This window comes from Vanessa cardui, chromosome 2, assembly GCF_905220365.1.
Source record: "Vanessa cardui chromosome 2, ilVanCard2.1, whole genome shotgun sequence".
Taxonomy (NCBI): domain Eukaryota; kingdom Metazoa; phylum Arthropoda; class Insecta; order Lepidoptera; family Nymphalidae; genus Vanessa; species Vanessa cardui.
In genome coordinates, this window is record NC_061124.1 from 534,373 (window position 1) to 562,353 (window position 27,981).

The 27,981-nt window shown below is 34.7% G+C and overlaps 2 protein-coding genes across 3 annotated transcripts in view; one reads left to right on the plus strand and one right to left on the minus strand.

The window, feature by feature from the left end:
• LOC124535492 (ecdysone-induced protein 74EF) overlaps positions 1-27,981 on the minus strand; it is a 149,615-nt gene that overhangs the window by 95,582 nt on the left and 26,052 nt on the right. For both annotated transcript variants that reach the window (XM_047111708.1, XM_047111701.1), the window contains exons 2-3: positions 26,497-26,579; positions 15,003-15,060 (exon numbers count right to left, since the gene is read on the minus strand). The gene's annotated coding sequence lies outside the window, so the exon portion shown is untranslated. The remainder of the gene's footprint in view (positions 1-15,002; positions 15,061-26,496; positions 26,580-27,981) is intronic.
• Positions 81-27,967, plus strand: LOC124535514 (U7 snRNA-associated Sm-like protein LSm11). The gene is made up of 4 exons (XM_047111729.1): positions 81-429; positions 10,194-10,312; positions 27,412-27,559; positions 27,629-27,967. The coding sequence occupies exons 1-4, from the start codon at positions 135-137 to the stop codon at positions 27,784-27,786; spliced, it is 720 nt and encodes a 239-aa protein (XP_046967685.1). The 5' UTR covers positions 81-134; the 3' UTR covers positions 27,787-27,967.

Sequence of the window (27,981 nt, forward strand, 5' to 3'; positions counted from 1 at the left end):
CATTTATATAAATGTTTATAATTTGTGCGAATACGAAACGCAACTGTTGTAACGTCAGTAGTCACTTTGACAGTATCGAGCAACTGTCAGTTTAAATGTTTGTTTTTATTTATTAAAGCTTTGAGTTACTGAAAATGTCTTCGGAATCGTCATCTGAATCTGAACTAAGTGCTTGTAGTTCAAAATTTGACCCATCTAAGGCTTTATACGCTCCCAAGGCAAAGCTACCCGTTGAAAATGCACCAATGTATGAAAATTTACAACAATTCGAAGCCGCCCTAAAGTACGGAAGTTTAAATACATCATCTATAATTTCCGTAGGAAAACATGACTTGTTTCAGAAGCGGGAAGAAGAGAAGGAAAGAAAGAAGAAAGAGCAAGAAAGATTATTAGAAGAAAAGAACAAACAGCGATTCGCTAAGTACGAAGGTAAGTTTGAGGTTATATTGTGCGTATTAATGTGTACATTTATAGTGCTATGCTAATGTATGTCACTCTGAGAATATATTTCGTGACAAAATTGTTTAAATATAAATTTGATTAATACGCATGGAAAATTGATTTTAAACTTTAATTTAAATAATTTAAACATACTTTAAAGCCTTCCTAATTCACTCTTCGGTTCTTAATTAGGAAATTATTTAATTCTTTTTGACAGAAATATTTTATTGCAAGATAAAAACTAAGCATAATAAAGTTGATAATTGTAAGCTCAAGTTTATAATTTAGATAAAGAGGATAATTACACACAGAACAGTATAGAATATCTCTTAATGTGATAGTTTGATGAGTATTATTACGGCACAATACCCTTTTTAGGCTTAATAATTAATTTTATAGATGGCTAAAAGCTACTATTTACTAACGGTGCATATCTGAAGTTTGCGGGTTAAAATTTAGACAAACAACAACGCCTCTCCTTATGTCTAATTCTTCTTATTTATCTTAGGCTTATCGCTAAAGGTAAACTTAATTCTTCATTAAAGGTATTAGTAACCTGCTCCAAAACCAATACAAGAAGCAGTATGGTGGAAAATCAACAAACTTTCTCTTTAATAAGACAGTTTTTGAGACACTTTGAGACACTTTCGCTTAACTGATATTGATATTTTTAATTCTTACTGTAAATAATCACAGTCATTGTGACATTTATACAAATGAGAATGGAAGTGTTTGCCCTTCATCAATCTTGTTTCCATATGTTGATCAGTATTTATTTACAATAGACTACAAGACATTTTAAAAGCAATATATTATTTACCACATATAAACCACACCTTGTACCTGCCAGTACAACTAACAGAAATACTTTGTAATTTTAAAATGCTTATTTTTATTTTTTTATTATTAAGAATATTACATACATCAAATCCAATATTGCTTTGATTTTATAAGTCATAAGTCCTGATTACGTTCTGCGATAGTTTCTATGAGAAAATAAACCCTCACCATCAGTTGATACTTCAGTGTCAGCCTTCTTATTTCAAATTATACTTTTGTATAATGTGCAATAAGAACTTTTGTATATATGTAAATAGTTATTTTCTGTGTCAATATTAGGCAAAAAAAAATGTCTGTATTGCGGATCAAACTTGCTCCATTCTAAAATTTCATCCAATATGGTACAGTGTTTTAGCCACTTAAGTAACAGAAAGAGAGAGAGAAAGACTCTCTATAGAGTGAGAGAGGGACAGTAACTTTCATATTTATAATATTAGTATACTTAAAGTTGTATATTATATAATTATATTTTTTATTTATTAAAGCACACTAACAATATATACTTAGACACTGTATATGCTTTTGTTATTTAAGTAAGTTGCATTTAAAGCTGTTTATATTATCAGTAACAAGTATGTAACATAATTAGCTCATAAAGAATTTATTTAAAAAAAACTTTGTGCACATACTAATGTCCAATGGAGTGCGAACATTTGTATATTATGTTAAGTCATGCAAATATTTTTTTATTCAGTAACCGTTATAACTGTACTTTTGTCAGACCCTTAAGTTCCTAGTACGTAACACTTCTAAGGTTACTTGTGCGGTCATGTGAGGGCATAAATATTTGCATATTATTATAAATTTTTTATACAAGTTAACAGTTTATAGGTTGTGCAGTGGGTAACGTCCGGCACCAGTATTTATGTAAATATGTAGAAGTATTTTGTTATTTCGTTTTTTTTTAAATTTCATACATTAAAATTGATTAGATGATATTTAGATCAAGAAATATAATGTGATTGTAAGTTGTTGTCATCATCAGCTATAGATATAGGTTTAGTGCATATATGATAATCATGCCTAAAACGGCTAAACGGTCATTTGATGACACAACTTTGATGTTATGTCTCTTATGTATTATGTATATGTGATTGTCCATGTGGCTAAGTAACACTTAAAAAAAAAAATTGTTTTGCTATTTGATAGTAAGTCATTACAGAACTAAAATTGTTACTATTTTAAAAAATTAAAGGACAGATTAAATTTAAAAAAAAACTTCAACTTAAATTTCGAAATACACAATGCGATGTGTGTATTGTCTTCAATATTAAACTAAGAACAGCTCGCGTCACACATACGTCACGTTCATTTCGCTCGTGAAATGTTCGTTTCGACGTCAGTAAAACCGCGCGTGGTATCAGTTAACAGTTAACAGACATCAACCCTTTCCCACGTGCGTACGTCACCACTCAACAGCCACTACCCCAGGTCACGCACGAGGTCATTCTAGGCCGTTCAACGCTCGGCTCTGTGTCACCGACGGTCGTTCCCCCCGGCCGGGATAAACGGCCCCGTAGGGTCACCATGCGTGAAATGTCCCGATGGGATAAAAATGTTCTTACCGCTCTATTGCTTTTTAAAATAAGAAGAAATATTTAATTGCTGATTTAATATGTGTAATATTACCGATAAAACCGCAAATGTCAATCCTGGGAAGAAATGCAATCCAATGAAATGATGTTTGTTTTAATGGAATCCAAGACTGATCTTCATTTATAACGATGATAATTAATCAAATTGCAAAGAGATACAATGTTTATTTTATAGACCTTGTTTGAATAACTCATTAGCTTTCCTAAATAAAAATCATATTTGTGCAAATGGAATAAATTAAAAGGAATTGTCGTTGGAATCGAAATTGTTAAACATCGATAAAATTCGCGTAACATACGAACTCATCCGCATCGAGGACCCTCTTGGTTTTTTAATTTGGTTATAAATATCGATATGTCCAAGCGAATCCGATCGTCTGGTAAGTTCAGGCCACCCAACGCCTGTAAGACTTCGACGCGTGCGATCGGCCGGCGGACCGTGTGAATGGAATAATTAGGGATGAATAGCCACTATTTACCATAATTACTCTTTAATATCCACGCCGAGGGTTGTAATGTAACATCCGTTAAGCAATTATTGATACAAACAACGGTCTTGATTTTGCAAGTGTGTTTTCTTTACAAAGTTCATTCGACTCTGACCTTATACAGGTTGTCACAAAAGCGATAATGGAATTCAAATATCTCAAAAACGATGACTTTCTGGCTAGGTCATATTATTATGGATTGTCATGAGCTAGGTTTTTGGGACAGCCTGTACACAGTTCTATGGTGATAATCATCGAGTTAAATGAATATAAAATGAGACGAAGTGTTTCTGAAATTCAATGAATGATTCATATAACAGAATGATTATTTTTCTCGTGTACTAAAAAGTTCATTGATCTTTATAATTATTTGGTTATCCATTTTGTCGCCGAATACATGAACAGTTGTGTATAATATAGTACTATGTATATGTTCTTTATATAACATAGTATATCTTAACAATAAATGTTAATAACTTACTATTGGTCTATTACGTTTAGTGTGTAAAATTAATATTATCAGATACATCACAGTATTTATATGAAAATAAGTTGAGAGGATGTTCGAAATTTGAAATCTCTAAAAAGTATGGAGTCTCAATCAGGCATAAATTATCTTTAAGAGTAAACTTATATAAAGTGTGTCTATTATTGTCTATGGTAAATGTGTAGTGTACATAAACTAGCTATTCTGATGAGCGATGATATGTTGATCTTAATTTATTTCAATTTATCTAGTAATTGAGACGTACCTATGATCGTTTGTAAACAAACTACGCGCAAACAATTATTGCAGGGTTAACGACCTTATAGGATCACTGAATTTAACGAAGTCCGATTTACTTTTAAAAAAAAAAACAAATTATTTCAATGTATTATAGAAGAGATTATTATATTTGCCTTTTGTTGTGCTACAATTTATTTTAAGAAAATGCCCTACGTGCATTCGCATAAATGTTTATAATTAAATTAGCTGCCTGTTAAGGGTTCGTAAGCGTAAAACAAGGGTGTATATTAAGCGATTTTATTGAAGAACAAAAAATATATATAAAGAAAATGAGTTGATAATTTTTGGACGAAGAACCTTCTTAGTTGTTCACAACTCACCAAAGTTTCGTCCCTATCGGACTAACACTGGTCCAACGCGGGGCCAGTGCACCGATGATTTTAAAAGCAAGACAAACATACAAGTAGCCTTTTTTATTTATATAGATAAATAAGATTAAATTTTAAAAGGAAACTTGTACTGTATTTTGTGTTCATTGTAAGGCATAAGACTCTATATCTCTATTTATGTACTTAAAGAGCATTATTGACTATCTTACTTTTAAAGCAGTTACAGTTAAAACTGTTATTAATCCCCAAGTATAGGGAAACAATCCATATTTCCATGCTAATATTATAAATGCGAAAGTAATTCTGTCTCTCTGTCTGTCTCTACTGGACCGATTTAAATGAAATTTGGTACACAAATAGTCTAAGAGCCTGAGAAAACACAATATACCTTTTTTAATTGAAAAAAAAAGTGTTGTAAACAAAAAGGTCTTAAGTCAATGTAATATTATATGCTAATTTGTACATATATTCATATTTTCTGCGCGAGCAAAAGCTATTTGTATATACTACATACCCAAGTAAGGCAAAGTCGAGATCAGGCTGTTTCATTTGTATATCCCACTTACCAGCTTCGTATTCCACCGCAAAACGTCGCCTCAGATCACAGTCTCGGTTCAAATAGTGACTCAGGGTAATTAGAAACACAGGGGACGTATCTTGTTGGCACAGCGTTGGCGATATGTGATGTATCACATGTTAATGTTTATATTAGGAATTCTCATCGTGGTACAGATTTTTCTATTGAGAAGCAGAGAAACAGTACTTAACTGTATACCTTTGAGCAATTGTCTTCCTTCCTCCTGTTCTGATATATGTATGCTCACGATGATACACTTCGCGACCCGCCCCGGCTTCGCACGGATGCAATACAGATACTAAATATACTACAGAGTTTTTACGACATTACATTGGACACTATATACAAAAACTTCCTCTCGAATCACTATCTATTTAAAAAAACTGCATCAAAATCCGTTAAAGATATACGCATATATGTATAGGGACAGACAACAGCGACTGTGTTTTGTACTATGTGATTGAGCACACGAAAAGTGTTCTTGGCTAGAATGCAATTCGCGATCTTTGGTTTTGTTCAACCCGCTAGGCCATCACGGTTATTTAAAAGTGCTTTAATTTTGTATGATTAAGCGATACTCGTGTACGTGACGTCACTACAGGGCTGTCGGGCAGACAACCTTGGACGTTTCAAGATTTTTTGGTTGCAGTTTGAGTCACAAAAGAGTCAGTCACTCAATGTAAAAATAAAGACTTTAATAACGAAATTAAATTGGGTGAAATCAGAAATTATAACTTTTTTTATTATTTGCAAGTTTTGTATAATTATTTTTGTAGGACATAAATCTATTTAGTTTAAAGTAGGTATTTTAGCTTATTGTCTCTCTCTTACCGTTATAAGCATTCAAAAGTCAGAATAGGACAACAGAACCCATTGATAGTTGCATATCAACAATGGCATCAGTGATTTGCATACGGCCCGTGACCCATAGCTCGGCCTTGTCTTATTATAATTATATTGCACAAAACATTCCCTCTTTTTCATTGCACTTATTTTTTTCTGTTCATGTTTATTAAATTTTTTTTTATTTAGAAATAAAGTTATTTAAGTTGACATTTAATATTACACATATAATGATTGGAAAATTATAGTCAATCAGTTGTCACACAGAGTAAAAAAACTTTATAAAATTTTTTGGTCTTTGCCTATTTATGGGCATACATAAATCATAGTTAACTAAAAAATATACAACGTATTAAAAATGACGTACATTATTTTCCTCTTTCATGTGCGTTTTTGTTAGAAATTTACTTGTAATTGTAATGCGATGCGTTTATTTCGGATTTTATTTAGGGCTGGCATGCAATCGCATGATGGCGTCCATTTTCCCGCTCGTTTGACGAAAATGGTGCGCGAAAGTTATTCGAGCAATAACGAAACGCACAGCTGGCCAGTTCCTTTGTGAGATGCTTATTTGCAATACGAACCTAATTCGAACGAGTTTGTAGATTTTATCATTGTTTAATTAGCGTATCCATACCGTTTTAAAATAAGGAAGTCGGTTGAAACGACTTACTGTTGCGTACGCGCGAGATAGCGTTATTCGATATTCTGTATCGATTTCGAGAAGATTACATCGGATATTGAAATCGAAACCACAATAGCGATTACGGTACAATTTATATATACTCTACATTGAGTCATTATACGAAAGTTTTAATAGTCTGTGTATACAGTATCTGCTAATTAGATATATATAGAACGACGAACATTTTCTTTTCATTATGGTTTTCTTTAATCGAGTTAATATGTTTTTTTTTTTAACACAAAGTTGCATCAGGTAGCTTCAACGACAGCTTGTTCATGCTATTGACATATAATTGGTTTATTCAATATGAGTAGAAATAAATGCGCAGTACGAACGAGGGTGTGGCGTTTTTTTTTAAATGTATATCGTTCCAACCTTGAGATATATCCTGTTCAATAGAAAAGATTATGAAAATCAGATCACGTCCTTTTTATTAGTTTCAAATTGTCTACCTTGTTGTAAATTTATGTGGTTGTGTGTGAGTCTTTATCTGTAGTTTCTCTTGCAAAGAGTTAGATCTATGTGATATATTTTAATGCAAATTAATGTTGTTACTTAATAAACGTTAGTAAAGTTTTAAACGCAAGCGTCTGTTTAGATGTTTGTCAATCGCGCCTGAACGAATGCGTGTTAATTAGTTTGGCAGGGAATTGATGTGAAATAGGACATAGAGTACTGTTTTAATTACTCATAAAAAGCATATTAAAATTTAAGTTACATCGAGAGATGCGGGCGGCTTACAAAAAGATAGTCAGTCGGCATAGAATTAGAATTAAAATTGAGATGCATTGTGAAAAGTATCAAATATAAGCAATATATCTTAAAAATATACTTCTCATATTCATAATAATATCTAAACGATCGTTAGGGTAGAGGCGCGGGAGGCGCTTTCCATAGGTAAATATAAGAGAGATCTCTATAATGTAATATCATATCCAAGTGTCTATCATGTCATCGAAGATCTCCGTTGGCTACGTACGAAGACTTTCGCGTGAGCATGTTGCATAACCGCTTTTCACATGAGTGGGACGCATGCTATCTGCGTTGCACCCCGGTGCATCGGTCATTGACACCCCCGGATATTCACGGGAAAGAAAAAATAAGTAAACAAAGAAAGAAAATTGCATAGTTAAACTGTATAAATCGATACATCGGAAAAATATGTCAACTTTAAAAAAAAGAAATCTAACTGTCGAATGATATTATTTTTAAAATTGGAATTCGATTTCATTCCGACATATCTAGATTTCTTTTCTATTCAAAGCAAATAAAATTGATATAAGTATTTTTTATTATTTCAATCTAATACATGATCTTAAATTAAATTGAATGATAATATGCGTATTGATTTAGAGTGACTCAGTTGAGTTACAATAGTCGCGTGTTATCGCAGTGCTGAGTGAGCGTCTGCGCGTGCGCCGAGCCGTGCTCCATCTTATCGTAGTTATATATATCTGCGTGTATTACTTCATTACGTTACTTTAAATGACGGGCTATAAATTAGATACAGTAGGTTAAGAATATACTGGAGATAATTTTGCGTTTAAATATAATTTTAACAAAATAGTTCATACACTATGGTAATGGCAATACTAAAAAACATTAGCATCGATTAAAATGTAAAAGTTAAGTCTACAAAGTTTTTATGATTGATAGAATCAATCCATCACTCAGCTTCACTTTATAGAATGAATAAGAAAAATATAAAGCAATGATAAATTGGTATAACAAACTTATCAATTAGACGAGTAAATCGGCACGTGTTACGTACGCGTAATGTGTACGAAACGGAACGCAAACGGAAGTGATGCAACGCGTTTCGGTGCGCATCTGTGTAAACATGGCGCGCTTTTCTGAATGGCATGATGGCGGCGTTTCCCGCGCTCGGCTCGCGGACGACGACCCCGCGCGCGGTCACCGCCCGGGGATAGTCGAGTGAAAGTAATTCGCGATCGGCGACCGCATGCGAGCTATGCCTCCCTGGTACCTCGGCTCGAGAGTTGCATAGATTTATTACTATGTTACGTTATTATTTTGCATTGACAACACCGACATTTTTGTAATATAATATTTATATTATGTTTTGGAGATGTGATGCGTGAGATCTTTGACCGAATCAACGATCGCTCTCAATAGTCGTAGTATGTAATGATAATTATAGTCATTACGCTAACTATACCAGTCGTCATTATTATTTTGTATCGTACACATTTTATTTTTTATTAATTGTAATTTGGTCTTAAAAATTGTTTCCTGATGTTGCTAAAGACCTTTCTTATTAATTAACGTAAATTAAAATTCTTCGAAAAATCTTCACACGTATTCATAAGGTTGGTTTAGTGATTCACAGTACACCGTATGCTTTATATAACCTATAGTATATTTGTGTAATGGTACTTATAAGAGGTTGACGTATTTTCAAAAGTCGTTGCTCCGTGTTTTTTCGTTGTATTGAAAAACACACCTGTAGAAACACATAAAGAGTATTTCGCGTTGTTGCCAGCTATAAAATGGTTAGCGATTAATTATTTTTACTTTCTTTTAATTAATTGTAGTAACACGCGTTGGTGCGTCGCTTCATGGAATTGTTATAAATGCGGAAGAAATATCTTAATATACTTTGACTATTATTTCTATTATGACTTGATTTATTCACAATAACACAATCTTTTTCATTAGTTATCTATAATATAGGAAATATCCGATATACGAATATGGTAGCTTCACATATGATAGTTATTAAATGACGATTCAAAAGTGCTTGTAAAAGTTTAGGTATTTAGCTTAGCTACTTGAACTAAAACTCAAATTTTTCAGAATTCTAATATTTAACGATTTCAAAATCAAAGTCAAAATAAACTTTATTCAAGTAGCCTTTTATAAGCACTTTTGAATTGTCATTTTACAATTAAGTGAAGCTACCACCGGTTCGGAAAGTTGATTCTACCGAGAAGAACCGGCAAGAAACTCAGTAGTTACTTTTTTTTAACATTTAAAAAATACAAGGTCATGTTAATTAAATACAATAATTTAAATTAATGTATCCTGCTTGGAAGTCAACAGGTATTAACTTTTATCAAGTTTATTCTAAGTCTTCAGTAAAATTCTCAGTGTATGTTGCTTTGTATTTATCACTTTATAAAAATTCAGGCAACGATTTTCTTTCATTTGTTGACTATTCGCAATCAAGTTTTCTTTTGAAAGTTACTCGATGGATGACTTTACAACTTTCAATCTTGGTTTGTGGCAAAGGTCAGCGCCATTTCCTTACGAGGATCCCTAATATATTATGAAAACATCCTTTGTGTAATATTTAATCTAAACTTTTAGTTTCGAACGCTTGTGTTCGATATTTGTAAAATATATATGTATACTATACGATCTTTACGAAAATTATTTTATTTATACACCAACGAGGTGTTATTCCACTCTGAAGGAACTACAACATAAAATATTTGACAGCTTTTAGATTTCGAACCATGTATGCCACGGCTTAAATCAAATGCCAATACATTCAATATCCTTCATATAAGGGTACAATTTTTTTTTCAACTCATCGTTCGGTTAACATCGATCACTTTTATTCAATAGTCGAATTTTACTTTCAGGTCTCGTACCGACTACGAGAAACAGACGAAAAATCAAGAATGTCATGACGCGTATAGAAAGGATGGTAGGACCTCTCGGAGCTTTGAAGGAATGCGTGGACCAGCGATTGAGGATCAAGGTAAGGCACGGCATCTGTTATAAGCATCTATGTATATAACGATTGATCAGAAGATTTTTTGGAGAAACAAGTTTAGAGGGTATATGTTTTATCTCACTCTTATAGTACGATGGCATGGCAATCTACATCGATAGCAGAGTCAATCAGGATAAAGGGGATAATATTGTACGAAATTTTTGAGGCAGTGAAATGTAAAATTTCTAAGTCCAAGAATTGTTAGAGAGACGCAATTATTGTTATTAGCCCGACTCTTGTATCAACCAGATCAACTAGCTGGTAGGTCAGTTGTTATAAAATGAAGATGTAGAGCGATTATGATGTGCCGTTGATAATTTTAAGGTTGAAATATTTCCAAAGCTTTGAAAACGTGAATAAACCTTCCATTGTAGTCTTATAATAGGTATTTAATTCACCTTTACGGCGATTAAGACATTGTGAGGAAACATGTATGTTTCGAATGAACCGCGTAACTAAGCAACTGCATTGGAGATGGAGATTACAAATCTGGTCAAACGAAGGCAGCCTTTGCCTTGCATGGAGTCATTAACACACAGCTACTTTTAAGTTTAAGTTTAGAACTCCTTACAAAATTTTCATAAACGAGAGGTTTTATCGTATTTCGCTAGTTCCATTCCAACTATAATTTCTAATCTAACATGTTCCTATCGTCGTAACTACAAAGGGCGTTTGTGCATCATTTGTGCATCTGGCTCGCGTCCAACCCGGAACTCGCCCACTGGCAGAGGATGCTGCGCCGAAATAGATGTTCTATTATCTGTGTTTAGTCTATATAGCCGTAGACGATTCGTCATAACTATCAGAAAAAATCAACATTTCGTACATTGGTATCCTTTGTGGAGCCAAATTTATAAATGAGTCTTTTAATCTACTTTAGAAAGACACTAGTAAATATACCATACATATCTTTTGATGATGACTCTTGATGATTTTTGCAGAACTACTATCTATCTGAAGTTAGACATTAGTTCTGCAAGACTTATATCACTTCTTAACTCTTACACTGACTCACTCACTCCTGAGCTGTTTCGATATCATTAGCTTTAGGAAAATCTTTGTGACTAAGATTCTAAGCACTAAGCTATACTTAAAATATTTACAAATAATATGGAAGCATAAATATGTATCAAAAAACGAGTATACACTGCAGGTATAAAAGCAAAACTTGTTAATGCATTCCACGAGATCAAGAAGATAATATAAGTTATTGATTAAGTAGTTCCCAATGTGTATAGAGTCATGTTAACAGATATTTGTACGGAAAAGGTGCCACAGAGCAGTAAATGCGGTGTTATCTCGTCGTATATGTCATTTGAGAGCGGTCAACTTTATGGCACTGTTTGCCAAGTGTGTAAAACAGAAATGCCTAGTGACTCACTGAAAAAGGTCTAGGAAGAGCCTTGTCCGATGCCAGCGCCGTCTACGTCACCCAGTTCGCTTGCGCAGCGTCTATTAATGGCGCTGTACAAACATGCAATTTGTCTGTAATGTGTGCGACACAAAGAATGTTTCAATTATGTGTTAAACATCCTTAAGTTCCTTTTTATTTGTGTGTTGTTATTGTTTTAATCATATGTTTTGCTAATACGACCTTTTTGTTGCTAAAAATAATTAAATAAACAATATTAACAACAAAATGTTTGTTAAAAATGAATTGTATGTTCGACATTGTTTTTTTCCTTAAATGAATATTTTTCCACTTTGCGTTTAAGTACGTACGCCGACCTATCTTTACCTTGAATTTTAATTTGAAGATTACCACAATGATTACAATTTATTTAAAAAAACACTTAATCGCAAAACTATTTTGACAAGAGCCATTCAAGATAGTAATCAGATTGTCTAAAAACATTGTTTGTAACAAAAACTTCAGATAAACGATGTATTGCTTTCTATGTTTGGTGTTTCGATTCAAACTCGCGTATAACTTCTGTTTTTCACGACATCACGTTGTTACTTTGGTTTATTTGTATCAGTTTTAGCGTCGACAACCACAATGCAATGTACGAAAGTCGATGAAAGTCCGCTGTTACCGATAAACAAAGAGAAAGGGAACACGATGAATGTATCTAATTCAGACAGCCTGTTTCCACAGATGCTTCATTTCTCTCCCCGGGAGAAATCGTAAATCCGACATTACGGTCATAAACTGAAAATATTGCACCAGGACATGCGTACCGTTAGCCCTCGGTGTTACCCAGACAAAACCACCATTAAGTTCATACTTAATTAACAATCAAAATGAATAAACAAACAACAAAATTTTAAAATGACGATGCTAAAAATAATGCCAATATGAAGACCCGAAATTGACGACCAAAATATTTTTATTGACAGATTCCATGATTTACTGCTTACCCAGTTTCGGTAAAAAGATCTTCTTCGCGAGAATAATGAGTTAGTGGTAATTATGACGCGCGAACATACATAAACAAAACAGAAAACAACTTAACTTCTAGAATTTTTCGATTCTAGCAAATAACTTATTATGGCGTTTATAAATTTCCATACGCAGACAAAAGCGGTTGATGATTTTCACTATAGTCTGCGAGTCGTAAGTCCAGCTTAAAACGTCTGCAGTATTACGATTTATGTTATCATGAATCATTTGTCCAATATTTTTGGATTAGGGTGATTTATGCTGGAGTAAGGGACGTGGTGAATTAATTCTTTAGAAAATTATTTCGATTTCTAATATAAATTTGATAAAATCTTTTAATGTCTCTGTCGGCTGCCTAATTTTGATCCACTGTTGGTACTCTCCATTTTTTATGTGTTTTCGCAGTGGTGCAAATAAGCCATCTGATGTTAAGTGACTGTTTTTGTTCACTCACCCGGACACAACACCACTCGAACCGGAACACGAAATTACAAAGTAATGCTGTTTGTCGGAAAAACGTCTGACAAGTGGCAGTACCCACCCAGACAGGCCTGCACAAAGCATACCACAAAGTGAATAAATACCTAATTATAAAGGAATATTGAATTTATTAAATTAAATGTGAATTCGATGTACCTACTCTTTGCAGTTATTCTTATCAATTTTAAAGGTCAATAAATTAAAACAAATTTTAAAATAGCTTTATACATAAGTATCGGCAATAATCAAAAATAATGCGTATGCGCAGTCGTGTCTGTTAGTATATTAAAAATATTCAGCGGCGCTCCGGCTGCGAAGGCCGCCGCCAGTCGCGGCCCGCGGGCGAGACGCTGTCATACTGCGTGTTACGCGCATGCGTGTTTCACGTGTGTACGGTCCGCAAGAAAATAAAAAAAAAACATTCCGTCAAATGATCTCTTGTTACCTTTGCAATTTTATTGTGAGGCCCAAAAAATTTAGTAAAGAGCCTTTTTCGGGAATTTAATATAAGAATAATATTTATTATTAAATAATGTTATCGATTAATTTTCCGTAGCTAGTTAAATATTGGACATTCAAGGCAGTTGTTGTAACGTTACAGTTTGCGTATATACCTATCTACACGTAATAAATGTCCTCGAATAAATGATTGCATGAAAAACGTATGTCTTTTAGACCTTATACAATCGATTTTTAAGATAATTTACCTTTTTAATACATTTACATGCTGATGGTATCGAGTGGTGAGACCTTGCTGTGATGTCAGTTATCTCATTGCCATATATCTCTGTGTGCGTGTCTGTCGCTACAAGTGTAAGTTTCTCTGTGTGGAGCATACAAGGGCCGGCTAGGACGAATCGTGCGCAGTATACTTCCTCATATATTTAATCCATTTATCAGTCATTAGTTGTTTTTGGTGTTCGCCTTGACTTATCGAATATTTCAATAGATAATTAAATACGGCCGACAGCAATGGAACTTGTCTAGTTTATTAGGAATCTGTTTCACGTCCACGAGATAAGATATTGTTATTATAAGATATATTATCTGCTGAATTGTTTTATATTTGTATCTGTGTTTTGTTCGCATGTTTATATTTTTATTTCCGGATAATCTTAGTGTTAATACACGTACAAGGTCGCATTTACGAGTAAACACTTTATAGAAAGGATACATATTTTAAAATGCTGCGCAAAATTTTTACGGTTGGCGATTAAATAATTCGACCTTAAGCTTTTTGCCTCGTGGTCATTTCTTTGCTAAAGTTTTTCTTGTTTTTCTTTGTGTTATATTATTACTAAATGCCTTAATTTGAGTATATTTGAATAAGTTAGCAAATAATTGTTTGTTGTTTAAGTCAAAAGCGAATCAGGCAAATGTAAAACGTTACTTCGTCTGTTTTTTTAGCCACGATTTTACGAGAACGTTGAAGGTGTGAGGCGGCTCACCCCGAAATGTATAGCCACGCAAGGTCGGCAACATTCGAAGTGAGGCTACAGCGGCGAGTCCGCTGTGTTTTCGTCACGAAATCTCCGTCACCCTTATTCCATCAGTACATACAGACGTTTCCGACACTGACGAGAATGTATTTGGACCAGTTTTGGGCGTTTTGTTTCTTTTTATCGCAGGTGTTTTGCACTTGCTCCAGTTTCAGCGTTTAAGTCTATCGCGACGTTTTTTCACATCGTAACATAAAGATTCAGATGTACATTTGTGGATCGTTCGTTCGTTTCAATGGTATTTAATATAACTGGTGTGTTATAAATATTAGTAATATTTTTATAGAAAACAGTTATCATATTAAACACTTACCGTATGCTGAAGCTGAGTAATCATACATTCGCCAAGGTCAGTGTTTCCACACCATTACCTGTTAACAGAAATTATATTATTGGCATTGGCATACGGAGTGTACACATATAATACTAATGAAGTAGTAGTTATTCTTCTGACTTCTGGAGTTTTGATTCAAGGAAAACTACGCCACAGAACGGACTACCAGATTGTCTATAATGAATTCGATATTCCACTTCACACAATGAGCTATCAAACGAATTATCTAACCTCGAATTTATCGCTCCATCGTCGCCTTGTGAAGGTAATTCCATTTAAATGAAACTAAAACTTGAGAACAAAGCTTACAGTGAAAATTTTAAAAAGTTTTTTTCATTGTCTCGACGATTTAAGTTAAATACGAAGCGATATCGCACCTCAGCATCTGCAGTTATCGCGTCAATTATCTACAAGGCTTCTTGAAAAAGAAACTCGATAATTTTATGGTCTCAATAATCATTTAGCACTCAAGTACTCGGTCGAAGGTATGATGCATTCGGCCTCGCGGGTAAACAAACGCTAGATAGCGCTAGACAAAGACGACGCGAGGTCATGAGCGTAGCCTTGTGCGGGTGCGCGCGCGCACGCTTCCGCCTGTCGACGGTCGAGCGCCGCACGCGATTCAGTCTTCGCCCGCATGCCACCAACGATGGACGCATATGAGACAATTATACTGTATTATAACTATTAGTATGTCCCACAAAGTCTTCGATTAGTTCGTCCCTTATAATTAAAAAATATAATTTTCAATTAAAAAGTAGGTAATGAGGTTGCAATGTATGCATAAGATCACTTATGTATCTATTGTTACGAAAATAACTAGAATCGAACTACTCCTAGTACATTCTAAAGGGCGACTGATAAACGAGCTTGCACATCGCTCGGACATTTATTAACCTCGCATGCGCATCGTCCTACGCATGCGCTGAAACTACTTTGAGCAATTTCAATTGCAGTTTATGATGATGGCAGAGGATGAGAGATAAGGATTGCAATCTGTTTGAAATATGGAATGATAAATCTATTCGTATATGGAAAATTATTCAAGATATATAATAATACGGAGAACTGAAAGACAAATTTGAGAGATTTGTCTTCGATTACAAATCTCACGTGTATTGATTGAGATAATTCGTAACCGATGAAATGTTTATTTCCTTTTGTCTATGGCAAATTAAACTAGGATTTTGTTAAATATTTCTCGCTTATATACTGAAAACAATACCTATATAAATAGTCTTTGTTCTGCCTCAGTAATTAATTAATTTTAAATTGTAGGTGAAGGTAAAGTTTATTTTTAATAATATAATATAAAATAATTTTGTCCGATTTTATAATTATACTAGAATAGCAGTAATATAGCACGAAAATTAGAGGATTTTTATTGTTATTCAAAAACTATACTACAATACTTGTTCTGTTCCTGTTTGAAGAATGAGTCAGTTTATTTCTAATAACAAGGGACATAACTCCTATGTTATGTCCCTAATGTTTGGCGGAAGAATAGTATTTACTTCCTTTTTATAAGAATTATTGATATTGAATTTAATTTGTAAAATGCGCTGTGTTAGTCTGTAGAAATATTCAACGTTTAGGAAAAAACGGTGATATGAGTTTTAACAATTTAAGGTCAGGATTCCATCTAATTGGGTAAGAGTTTTATCAATAACTTTTCAAATATGTAGCTTTTTCGATGAGTAATAGTAGAATTTTTAATAGTTGCAAAAAATGTTTCTGCTTTAGTATTATGTAATATTGATAATTTTTTTCTCAAAACAAATCAAACGGATAAAAACGAAGATATTTATTATAGGAAATTTTGTTGACTTAAACGCTTTTCTCAATTACAACCACGGTCTGTTTTGATTCCGGTCAGAACGATAAAATATATTAGTTTTTCTCATCGTTTATGACACAATAACTCAAGATGACCTCCGATGTGGTCTTGTCCTTTCACATCAAATAAAATTACTATTTTAGTATCGTGTAAGAAATCTAAAGCTCATTGTTAACTCTGTGGTTTTTATAGTGACCGTCAAAATTGTGCCCAATGTCACCGAACGCTTACGGAAAAAATTCCAAAGCCTCTGTTAACTTCGTTAAAGCAATAACACAGCATTGACCTTTACCCACTGACTTAGGACCGAGACCTTGATATGAGTTTTGGACGTTCTTATCAAAGTTTTTTTATTGATCAATAAAGGGCCTGCCCTTGTCTGGTATCAGTTGAAGGCCGATGAGCGATTCCGGCTCGTTTTTTCGTCTCTTGATCTTTATGCATCGCTGAAATTTCCGCTTGCAACCTTCCTTCCTCATTGGTTTTTGGTGCACAATGCAAGACTTTTTTTACAGTAGAGACCACTATTGTTAATAGAATAAAAGAAACGCTTTCAATAAATTAAATAACCGTGGTATATACCCAAATCCATTTCGTTAGAAGATCAAATCATTCGAACAGTTTCTACGTTCTAAAACTTACTCACCGAAAATTCTGAATCACGATCAAGTTTACGATTTCTTTTAGTCACTTTACTCTGAATAAGTTTTTCAATATCTGGCTACGTATTATATTACCACTAACTGCCCCGTGTAGTCCTGACACACTTTTCACATAGAACTAGTAAATGATCAAATAAGCGCGCAATTGCTAATAGGAATCACGTAGCCTTCAATGTCGTCTGAAAATATATTCACAAATATAATTACTTGAATGCACCAAATTGATTGGTTTTCGAGGGTCAACCGGTCGAGCAAAAAGTGCGGAAGTCACGGCCTATGAGTTGTTTGCTAAATGCACGTTGTAAAAGTCAATGACGATTGTTAAATAATGGAAATCTATTCTAAATGATTCTATTGAGATATTAAATATTTCTATGTAAACTTGACTTTATAATTTATAATTGTCTGAGATATAATCGTTGTTTCAAAGCGATGCTAAACGCGACAAATTCGCGACAAAAACAAAACAGATGCAAGTGTCCGTGACATTGGCTTGCCGAAACCGAGAGTATCGGATCTGGAACACGACTTGCGCAAGAGCACCCGACGCACTTGCGACTTAAGCCGAAATAGCCGGCGTCACCCAGCGTGGTGACCTCGCGGATTCCTTTGTTTCATTTTTAACATTGACCTTTAGGGTTCTGAATCGTGCATACGTAATTTTACATATCCAAATTTCTCGATTTAAACAATAATTAAACAAAAGCGTCGACACTTCAATCTCAGCGGGTATTTGTATTTTAGCATATCAATAATGTTCTTGCAGGTATTTAAAATTAAAGTCAATTAGCGAACGCATAAGGTAAATAGGCAATTACGCATAATTATCGTCAAGTAACTAAAAGCGAATATCGAGCCTTCACCTTAGCCACTACGTTACGCTTCCGCGTACTTCACGTCACCGTTCACTTTCACTGCGACACGACGTGGGGGGACTGCCTGACTTAGATACGGTGCCTGCCGAGACCGGACTAACTCAGTCATAATGCACCTTATAAGCGCCGTGGTACGATCCATTTTTCATCGTCTCAATTCTTAATTTTTTTGAGTCACCGTCCTTCTGTTTGTATAATTTAAAACTTCATGTGCGATAAGTAAGGTGTGTTTTCGCTCGTTACTCTAAAAAAGAAGGCCTTGAAGGTCGTACGCACTGGATTCATAGTTGTTTACTTTCTAAGGCGGTCAATGGTCAAAGCTTTTGGTGTTTGGATATTTATAGAATTGGACCCACTCAAGGTCAGTTTTTGCCGGCTAACGAGGTGTCGTCTAACAATCTGTAATTACACAGCGAAACAACACAAGTAAACCACTCCCTATATGTATTGACATTTCAATGGACAGATGCAAATTGTTTGCGGGATAAATGTCTTCAACTTTTGACCTTAAACGCGTCACGAAGATATTATCGTTAAAGATTAATCGTAATTAAAGCTTCCTTATGTCGTTTAATGTAAAAAAAATATGTAATTGTAGTCTCAAATGGCTCGTGCGCCTGCGCAGCGCGACTTGCATATTTTGTACACTTTCTCTTGGCACTTGTGCTCGTGGGAACGTGACCACGTGACGTGTGGATCAACTGATTACGGTAAAACTACCATTATGAGTACTTTCTGACAACCCGTTTGCGTTTTAGTTGAAGACTGTTATGAGTTTACCGAACAAACGTTATTTCGTTTCTTTGTCATTTTATCTATTATGTAATTCACATCTATCATCTTACTCAAAATAAATGTTCAAAATATAATTATATAATATTACTTGCTTAACGTCCTGTCTTATGTTTATTAATAAACGCAGTCGTAGAGCTGCTTGAGGGGTCCAACCTAAACCATACCAACCCTCTGGTTTGTCAAAATCGTACCAGACTTTTAGGAGTGCACTATACCTACAGAAGAATGACATAAATAAAAATACTGTTTTTCTATTGTTGTTTATCCATTTCCGGTAAATTATGAAACTGATTATAATTTAATGTAGCGATGAAATCATTATTTTATTGGCGTTGTTATTTGGAACCTTCTCGAAATTTTCCATATTGTATTTATAGTAATTCCTTTACCTTGTCAACCGTTCATGGATAGCCGGATAACCTTACTTCAATATTATGAAACTAACTCTTTTTCCTCACATTAATGTTGGTGAGATCCGTCCTAACGATTACAAATGCAAAGTAATAACTTAGAACGATTGTCCAAAGGAATAAATACCCAATTTTTAATAACTTTAGAGTTCCTTTTCATTCGATAATGTTATAAATTGAGGAAATCAACAAAGTTATAATTGGAGGTCATATGTTGATTTCATTTGTAGTCTATTGTTAATGTTTTGTGAATATATAAATATTTCCGAAATAAATTCCTCATCTGAAAATCTTTGAGGATGCTGAAAATTCAAAGTGTAAAACGATTATAGTGATACTTTACTTTCTGTCGTTTAAATGACTTGAGCATGTCTTAGAAAGCGTTTGTTGTTCTGTAGACGCGAAAATAAATCTGTCTATTTGTTAGTCTGGGTTCCGTATAAGAATAAAGGCAGCAGGGATCCATGAATATATATAGGAAATATAGTGATGCAAATAGAATGCAGGGATAAAACTAGTGATGTTTAAAGACTAGTTTCAATATAATCGATTATCTTAATGAATAATATGCAAGCGATTCGCCGAATATGTCGTCGATGTCGAAATAACACGAGGGCTATCGTTATCTTAAAATGGTACATTTGTCACGTGACACTCCTCGAGGAAGGTCTGATTAATTTAATCTTATCCGAGAACACCCGTGTCTCTAGTCCTGTGTAAAAATAGACTACCGCGGAATAGTAGCTGACTAATGTAAGGTTGTCGAATGTATTGTAAAGTATGTTTTTGTTACACGATTAGTGCCCATTTCGAGAGTTGTAAAATCTCTAACATTAAAGCAGAAGATAATTCTATCTTATAGTCATAAATCTACAATACAGATTAAATATATAATATATATTGTTACTGTATTTAGAGAGGTCGGCCATTAAATGTCTTACCTTACCTTATGGTTAACGGTTACCTTAAGCGCTGAAAAACGAATCATTTCTTCCATCATCAATGCACTGTCACATAGGATCTAAAATGTTATATTCCCTTTATTTATCATTTTAATTACTAACCCTTCAAAGCAGAACCAGCAATACAAAATATTCATATTTCTTTAGAATTGGTAACAATGCAGATGGCACACGATTCGTAACCTGAAGTACCTAATCTACTTAAAGTACAGCAATAGTATTTGAAACTAACATTTCTATAAGGTAAATAAATAAATTTGAATGCAAAATGAAATGGTAGCCCTAGCTGAATATTTGGTTATAAGCGCCAAGGCGAAGGGCGCTGGGCGCGATCCAGTTGCGACCACTAAAAATATTACCCAACTATTATTGTAACGAAGCGTTACGCAATTCGTAAATGTCGTTTAAATTAACGAAATCGGTAAAAATATCACGTTCTATTCAATATATATACGAGTACATAATATACCTAAAACGATACAACTGGGGAAACGTCACGCACAATAATACTGCTTTACAATTTACGTGCTAGATTGTAACACTACTAATTGCCCTAACTCTCAAAACGTTTCATTGGCCTGAGCTGGGATTAGTGACCCGTGATGGCCCAATGGTCAGAACGGTCAGCGTGCATCTTAACCGACGATTGCGGGCTGAATCCCAGGCAGGCACCACTGAATATTCATTCATGCTTAATTTGTGTTTATAATTTATCTTGCGCTTGGCGGTGAAGGAAAACATCGTGAGGAAACCTGCATGTGTCTAATTTCAGAAATTCTGCCACATGTGTATTGCAACAACCTGTATTAGAACAGCGCGGTGGAATATGTTCCGAACCTTCTCCTTTAAAGGGAGAGGAGGCCTTAACCCAGCAGTGGGAAATTTACAGGCTGTTATTGTTGTTGAGCTGGGATTTGAATCCAGGACCTAGAGCAAAGCGACTACACCAACGTGATATGTCCAATAGTTCAGAATGGAGGTTAATTAAAAGCCGTAAACAATACTTGTAGATTAATAGTGCAATGTTGTAAATGCTAGTTATACATTTTTAAGTTGAATTTATCTCGAGTGTTGATATCGCACTCAATCAGCACTGACCTGACGATAGCGAGTGTCCTCTGTTTGTCGGCAACAATAACAAGCAACACTTCCTAGTGGCGACATCAGCTATTACTCGATCGCGGTAAATATTCATTCAACTACAACCAATGACATTTTTCCTAGTCGTATATCTTTTTAAGGTTATGGCTACGATTTTTGAGAAAGAAAAGTATTTTTATACATGTAATAGAATTGTCTGTTTGTAAGATTAAAATAACCACTTTTTTACTAGATGTAAGTACATGTGTGTTTACAGGATACATACGAGTATACCAAAATAACATTATTTTTTAATTTTTGTCTGTTTGTTCTGGCTAATCTGTGGAACGGCTGGACCCATTTTGATGGGACTTTCACTAGCAGATAGTTGCTATAATAAGGAGTAATATAGATTACAACAACAACTTTTTTGTTAAATATATATAATTAATTGTTAAGGTCACCATTGGCCTTAGACACCGTCATAAAAATGATCACCCCTTACGTATTCAATGTTGATTGCCAACCTTGAGAAGGATGATGTTATGTCCCTTGTGCTATCGTTACACTGACTCACTCACCCTTCAAACCGGAATGCAACGACATTCAGTATAGCTGTTTGGCAAAACACATCTGGTGATACCTACATATGTAATGAGTGGGTGGTACCTACCCAGACGCACTCACACCAAGCCCTACCGCGCAATGTCTGCTTATTAATTTCCCAGTAATACTAGTAATACATTTTAAATGTATTTATATAAGAGTGTGTTTGCAAGCATTAGAATTGTAAGATTTCATATTATTATTATAATCACGCGAAATTAGTTCGCTAGAGGAGCCGAGCAATCATTAGTATCATTAGGTGTCGCTGCTTTCTCTGTAAGAATGTATAATAACAGCCACGTAATAGCTTACCGACTCAGGACTTACATTACCATTATTATTAATCTAAATGAAATATCAGTGACGCGATAATAGAGCCAGTGGCCCAGTGGTTAGCGCACCTTGCCTGATGGTTGCGAGTTCGAACCCATTGATTTTTATGTGCTTAAATTGTACTTAGAATATATGCCGTGTTTGGAGGTGATGTATCGTGAGGAATCTGTATGTGTCGGTAATTTCTTAATCTTCTGGTGTTGGAATAACTGTTTTACATCTCTCCTTAGTCTTAAGAAAATTGTCGCTCGATTTGGAAACCGGTTCGCTAATATTAATAATATTCCCTTGAGGCAAATTTATGTTTGCTTATATTATTGCAACTAATTTATTGCGTCACCTCTATCCCGAGGCCGGGACATTGGTGTGGGAACAGTTGTAGGAAGAGCATTGAGATGCAATTTTACAATCAACGCCGGGACAAGCGCAATTGTGGCGTGCAGGTGAAGGGACGTCCCGCCCACCGCGGTCTTCTTAAGGCCGAACGCGACATTTGTGTGGTGCGTGGGCAGTGGAGGGGAAATTCTTTAAATCTCTTATAAAAACTCGCATTTTTGTATGTTAATTTATTGCAAGTAATTCCGTATCGATCTGTATTTAAAAACTTCATTTAAGTATTCTCCCGAAATTGTCTTCCTAAGCTTTTTGCTCATCATCGACTGGTAAAAAATATCGTTTTGTTTAAAAACAAATGACGATTTATGATATTTATAAATGTTACAGTTTATTGAGACCTTATCTAGATGTTGATTATTTGCTGAGATTAATAACTTAAATTTTCCATTACAAAGTCTTAAGTACCTATAAGTGGTTTAATTTAAATAAAGTAAATAATTGTTCTAAAATTATATATCTTAAAATGTTTTAAATATATATTGTATACTAGCTGTGCCCGCGACCCTGTACGGCTTTGAATAAAACAAAATATAAAATTATTGTAGCCTAAGTTATGTCAGTTATCTGCCAAGTAGTGAAAGTCTCGTCAAAATCGGTCCAGGCGTTCCAGAGATCAGCCGGAATAAACAGACAGGCAGACCGACAAAAATTGTAAAAATGTTATTTTGGTATATGTACCGTGTATAAATGTATATGCATTGAGCAAAAAAAGGGCTATTTTAATATTACAAACAGACACTCCAATTTTATTATATGTATAGATATTCCATTAAAGTATCAAAATCTATTCACCAAATATTAAGTTGAAGTTAATGATTTAATTTTGGATTTTTACCCACAATTTTCGAAACTAGGCCCAAAAATGATATTGTTCGTCAATCAGCTCGATAGGTCTACCGTTCGATGCGACGTGACGCCTTATGACGGGTGGAGTGCCCTCGCCTCCGACCTTGTTCAGAACAACTTTCAACCCGGAAAACGTTGATCCATTTTTATCACAACGCCACACGGTGCGATTTTATACGGGTGCCCTTTTTTGGTCCTTGTTTTGACGTTTTTTTTCTTCAATTAACGATTTCGGAAGGTCACCTGGTATCACCTTGAATACACTCGTTATCTAATTATTGTTGTTTGTTATAATAGAGTCTGTACTGTAATTAAAGCAGTAGCTTGTGTTGTGACGACATTGTTATAGTTAGCTATGTGTGGGGTATTACGAATAGCTTCATCGCCTATATTACTTTTTAAAGTTCTCCTGCAATTTAGAAATAATACTTTCACGTGTTCGTTTTTTCGTTTTGGTGAAAATAATATAATTTTCTTAACAACGAGCGAAGGAATTAAAAGGATACTTATTTTAACGCTTTATTCTCAAATATTAAAAAACTAAAACTGAACGCTGCGAATATAGTCATCTACAACGTGTATATATTCATGGAAACGGAGGGTAGGTGCAGTTTTCTCTTTCATTCAGGTGTGTTTTAACTATCCTAAGTTAACCTTCTTGCACATACCATCTCTCACAGATCTATCAATTTCTTCCTTTGGTTCTCCAGTTGCCTTATAGCCGTTCTACATGTTAAATAGTCCCATAAGACCTTCGCCGTTAGTTTACTGATCTTCCTCAACTATAACGGTGTTTGTATTTGCTTAAATTATCTCGCCCAGTGGAAAAATATCAGAGCTATATATACATATGAGTTGTTTTTGGTCGGACCTTGTGTGAGTACTTACGAATTGAGTCGGCCGCGCTCGAGGTCACATCGTGATAAACATGCGGGTGTGTGTGTGTATGTGTGTATGTGTTGGATTGATTGAATTATAGGTCAGTTTGTATAAGCGGGTAATGTCCTTGGTCGACTAGCGCTGGTTTTTTTTTCTTTAAATTTAGTTCTGTCTCGAAAATTTTAGCGGTACGGGATTATTTATACTCTTATATGTCACGGCTAAATTAATTGTGCCGTTAATCTTGCGGATTAAATATATACCCATATACTGTCAAGCTTATACAATGACTTAAGTAGTTTTAGCAGTAATTACAAAAACGTCATATCCAAATAATTCGATTTTTAAACTGCTGTAGTTTGAAAATATTTTTATTTTTCGAGAAGATCATCTAAAAAAACCGTTACGACACCGCGTAACTCAAAATTATTTGTTTATAGAATGTATTCGTCGTATCATCATTTGAATTAGTAACGTTTCTTTAACTGTGGAAGTTGCCCAGGTGTTTGTTTGTAATCAAGCGGCTTTGAGCACTTAATGGCGCTTAATGAAATCCGCCTCGAAGGCTATATGTAAAACGTTACTTAAAACAAAATAAAGATAAAACAAACATTTTAATTTCGTTCCGTATTCTGGTTATAAACTAGTTTGGAATTAGTCTGTCAGTCTGTTCGTTTCGTTATAATATTATTTTAACAGTATTCTCGTATTTGTACAACATAAAGTAAGTAAAGTAACAGCCTGTATATTTCCCACTGCTGAGATAAGGCCTCCTCTTCCATTAAGGAGAGGGTTTGGAACATATTCCACCACGCTGTTCCAATGCGGGTTGGTAGAATGCACATGTGGCAGAATTTCGATGAAATTAGACACTTGCAGGTTTCCTCACGATGTTTTCCTTCACCGCCGAGCACTAGATGAATTATAAACACAAATTAAGCACATACATCTAGCGGTGCTTGCCCGGGTTTGAACCCGCAATCATCGGTTAAGATGCACGCGTTCTAACCACTGGGCCATCTCAGCTCTTGTACAACATACGAGTTTAATTGCTACTGCGACTGTACTCTACTTTAATTTTAATATACATATATTGTCACAATCTCTCGTACCGTATTCTATTATATAGTATGTTTTCCTAACCGATTTCAAACATAGCTATCCTTTGTAAGGGACTAGCTGCGTAGGGCCGGATTAACCATGTCGGGGCTCAACGATGCACGTCTAGGGGCTTATCTAACATCCTTAAATACATCACGACGCATTAATATACATTATAGCTAAAAACAATTTCATTAACAATTAATTTGGCTCAACTCTACCCCTAGTCTTTGCCTAGGCTCCTATCTAAGCAATAGATAAAGTCGAGTCCTGCGCAAAATGTATTATACTAAAGACAGGTACCTCTATTTCCTCACTCGAATAATCCGATAGAACAACTCGCTTATTTATCGCCGGGGCAATAAATATTCGTTAATCAACAATAACTACATCACTCAACATCAAAAGCAAATGATGTAATAAACAATATGAGCTCCCATAACCTTGAGGCATTCGAACGAACGATTTGTTGTATGTTTCATGATAATTCGTTAATTTTTAATGTGTTTATTAATATACACGGCTTTGTTATAAGTAGTGTTAAATAACAATTTACATTACTTAATTAGCAACACATATATTCATTTTAATATTCAGTTTCAATCTAAATTCAAAAAATGGGACAAGTGATCATATTCTATATCAATATTAAATTAAATTAACTAAAATGTGTTCAGTTAATAGTACTTACTTATAAATCTAATATACTTGTAAAAGATGGAAGGCAGTTTTTCATTTGAACACATTTGGCAGGTTCCACTGTCCGCGCGAATCCTGTAACAAAAAAAAATAGAATTTCATTACATGTGCTTAAGACGTCTTATAGTAAGGGGTGTGAGGAAAGTATCACATTGGTGCAGAGGTTAATGTCGGGGTATTAGATATACCGTAATGCGCAACTAACCAAATAACCGCGTTACTCCTGACTACAATTATAATAGCTAACTTATTCTTTGTGAAAATCTATAAATCTTCATGATACTGCTGGACTAAATAAAGTATCTTCACCATTTGGTGATAAGTGAATTCTAAGGACTTAATAGGATTAAAACACGTGTAGGACAAAGTTATACACACAAATTAAGCACATGAAAGAACGCTTGGCTTATGTCGAGTTTGAACCAGTGTCGTCGAGATTTGTGACGTTATCGAGAGCACTTGAAGATGCAACGATACGGAACAATAATAAATTAATTAATTAAGATTGTGTTTATATTTTATACGTAAGCGTTTGTGGCTTCGGTTATAAATATTGTAGCTAGTTAAACTGTGTTTTTTCGGATGTCAAATCATTACTAAAGATATAAATATATGTTTCGCTGAACACTCGTTAACCGATATTTTAATTAAATTTGAAAATATAGGAAATATTTAAAATACATTTGATTATTAGGATACCCTTTATATTAACTGCTGTTTTTGTTTTGTTTGGTGTTATCGAACCTGCTAGTTTACATCGCTAGGCGGCACGTGGGCTGCTTTAGAACTAAAAAAAGCTGTTAAAAATTCGGCAGCATGCGTTTCTCATTTAGTTTGTTATTTATAATAGTATCTGACGTCACAGAAATGGTGGGTGACGATCTACACTTTATCAATAATATTTCAGGTAGTCACTCGCAATGCGAATGGTATACGCGGTGTGCTACACGCGACCCTCGTAGCGTTTGACAAGCAGTGGAACCTGGCGATGACGGACGTCCTGGAGGTGTGGAAGAGGAAGGGTCCGTCTAAGAGGAAGATACCAGCGGCATTGGGTAAGGACAGAAACGTAATGATAAAGACAAGTTCTTAAAACTGTAAAACTGATTTTGTTACTTCATCAGGCATACCGGTACCAAAAGGCACAGCGGCTGCGATATCACCAGTTCCAGTGATAACTGAAACCCCCCTCGGTGGTGGCGTCTGGGAGTGCACGAGACATCTACCCCAGATGATGGTCAGGGGTGAACACGTTGTGCTTGTAAATATCATCGAACGATAGCTTTAAGTAAATTGACTTTATTGAAAGCCTAGAAATGGTTCTCAGCTGGGACGAGATGCTGGCCCAGGACGGGATTGAATGTAATCAGTGACTGAAGTCGTGACCGAAAACAAATATATAAAATACACTAATTGTAATGAAATGAGACAGAATTTTTATTTACATTAAATGTAGTTGAGGATGCTGAAATCTTTG

Coding starts and splice junctions, on each gene's coding strand:
- LOC124535514 (XM_047111729.1), top strand. CDS start 135: ATGTCTTCGGAATCGTCATCTGAATCTGAACTAAGTGCTTGTAGTTCA. Junction 430..10,193: donor GCGATTCGCTAAGTACGAAG/GTAAGTTTGAGG, acceptor TTTTACTTTCAG/GTCTCGTACCGACTACGAGA. Junction 10,313..27,411: donor ACCAGCGATTGAGGATCAAG/GTAAGGCACGGC, acceptor ATAATATTTCAG/GTAGTCACTCGCAATGCGAA.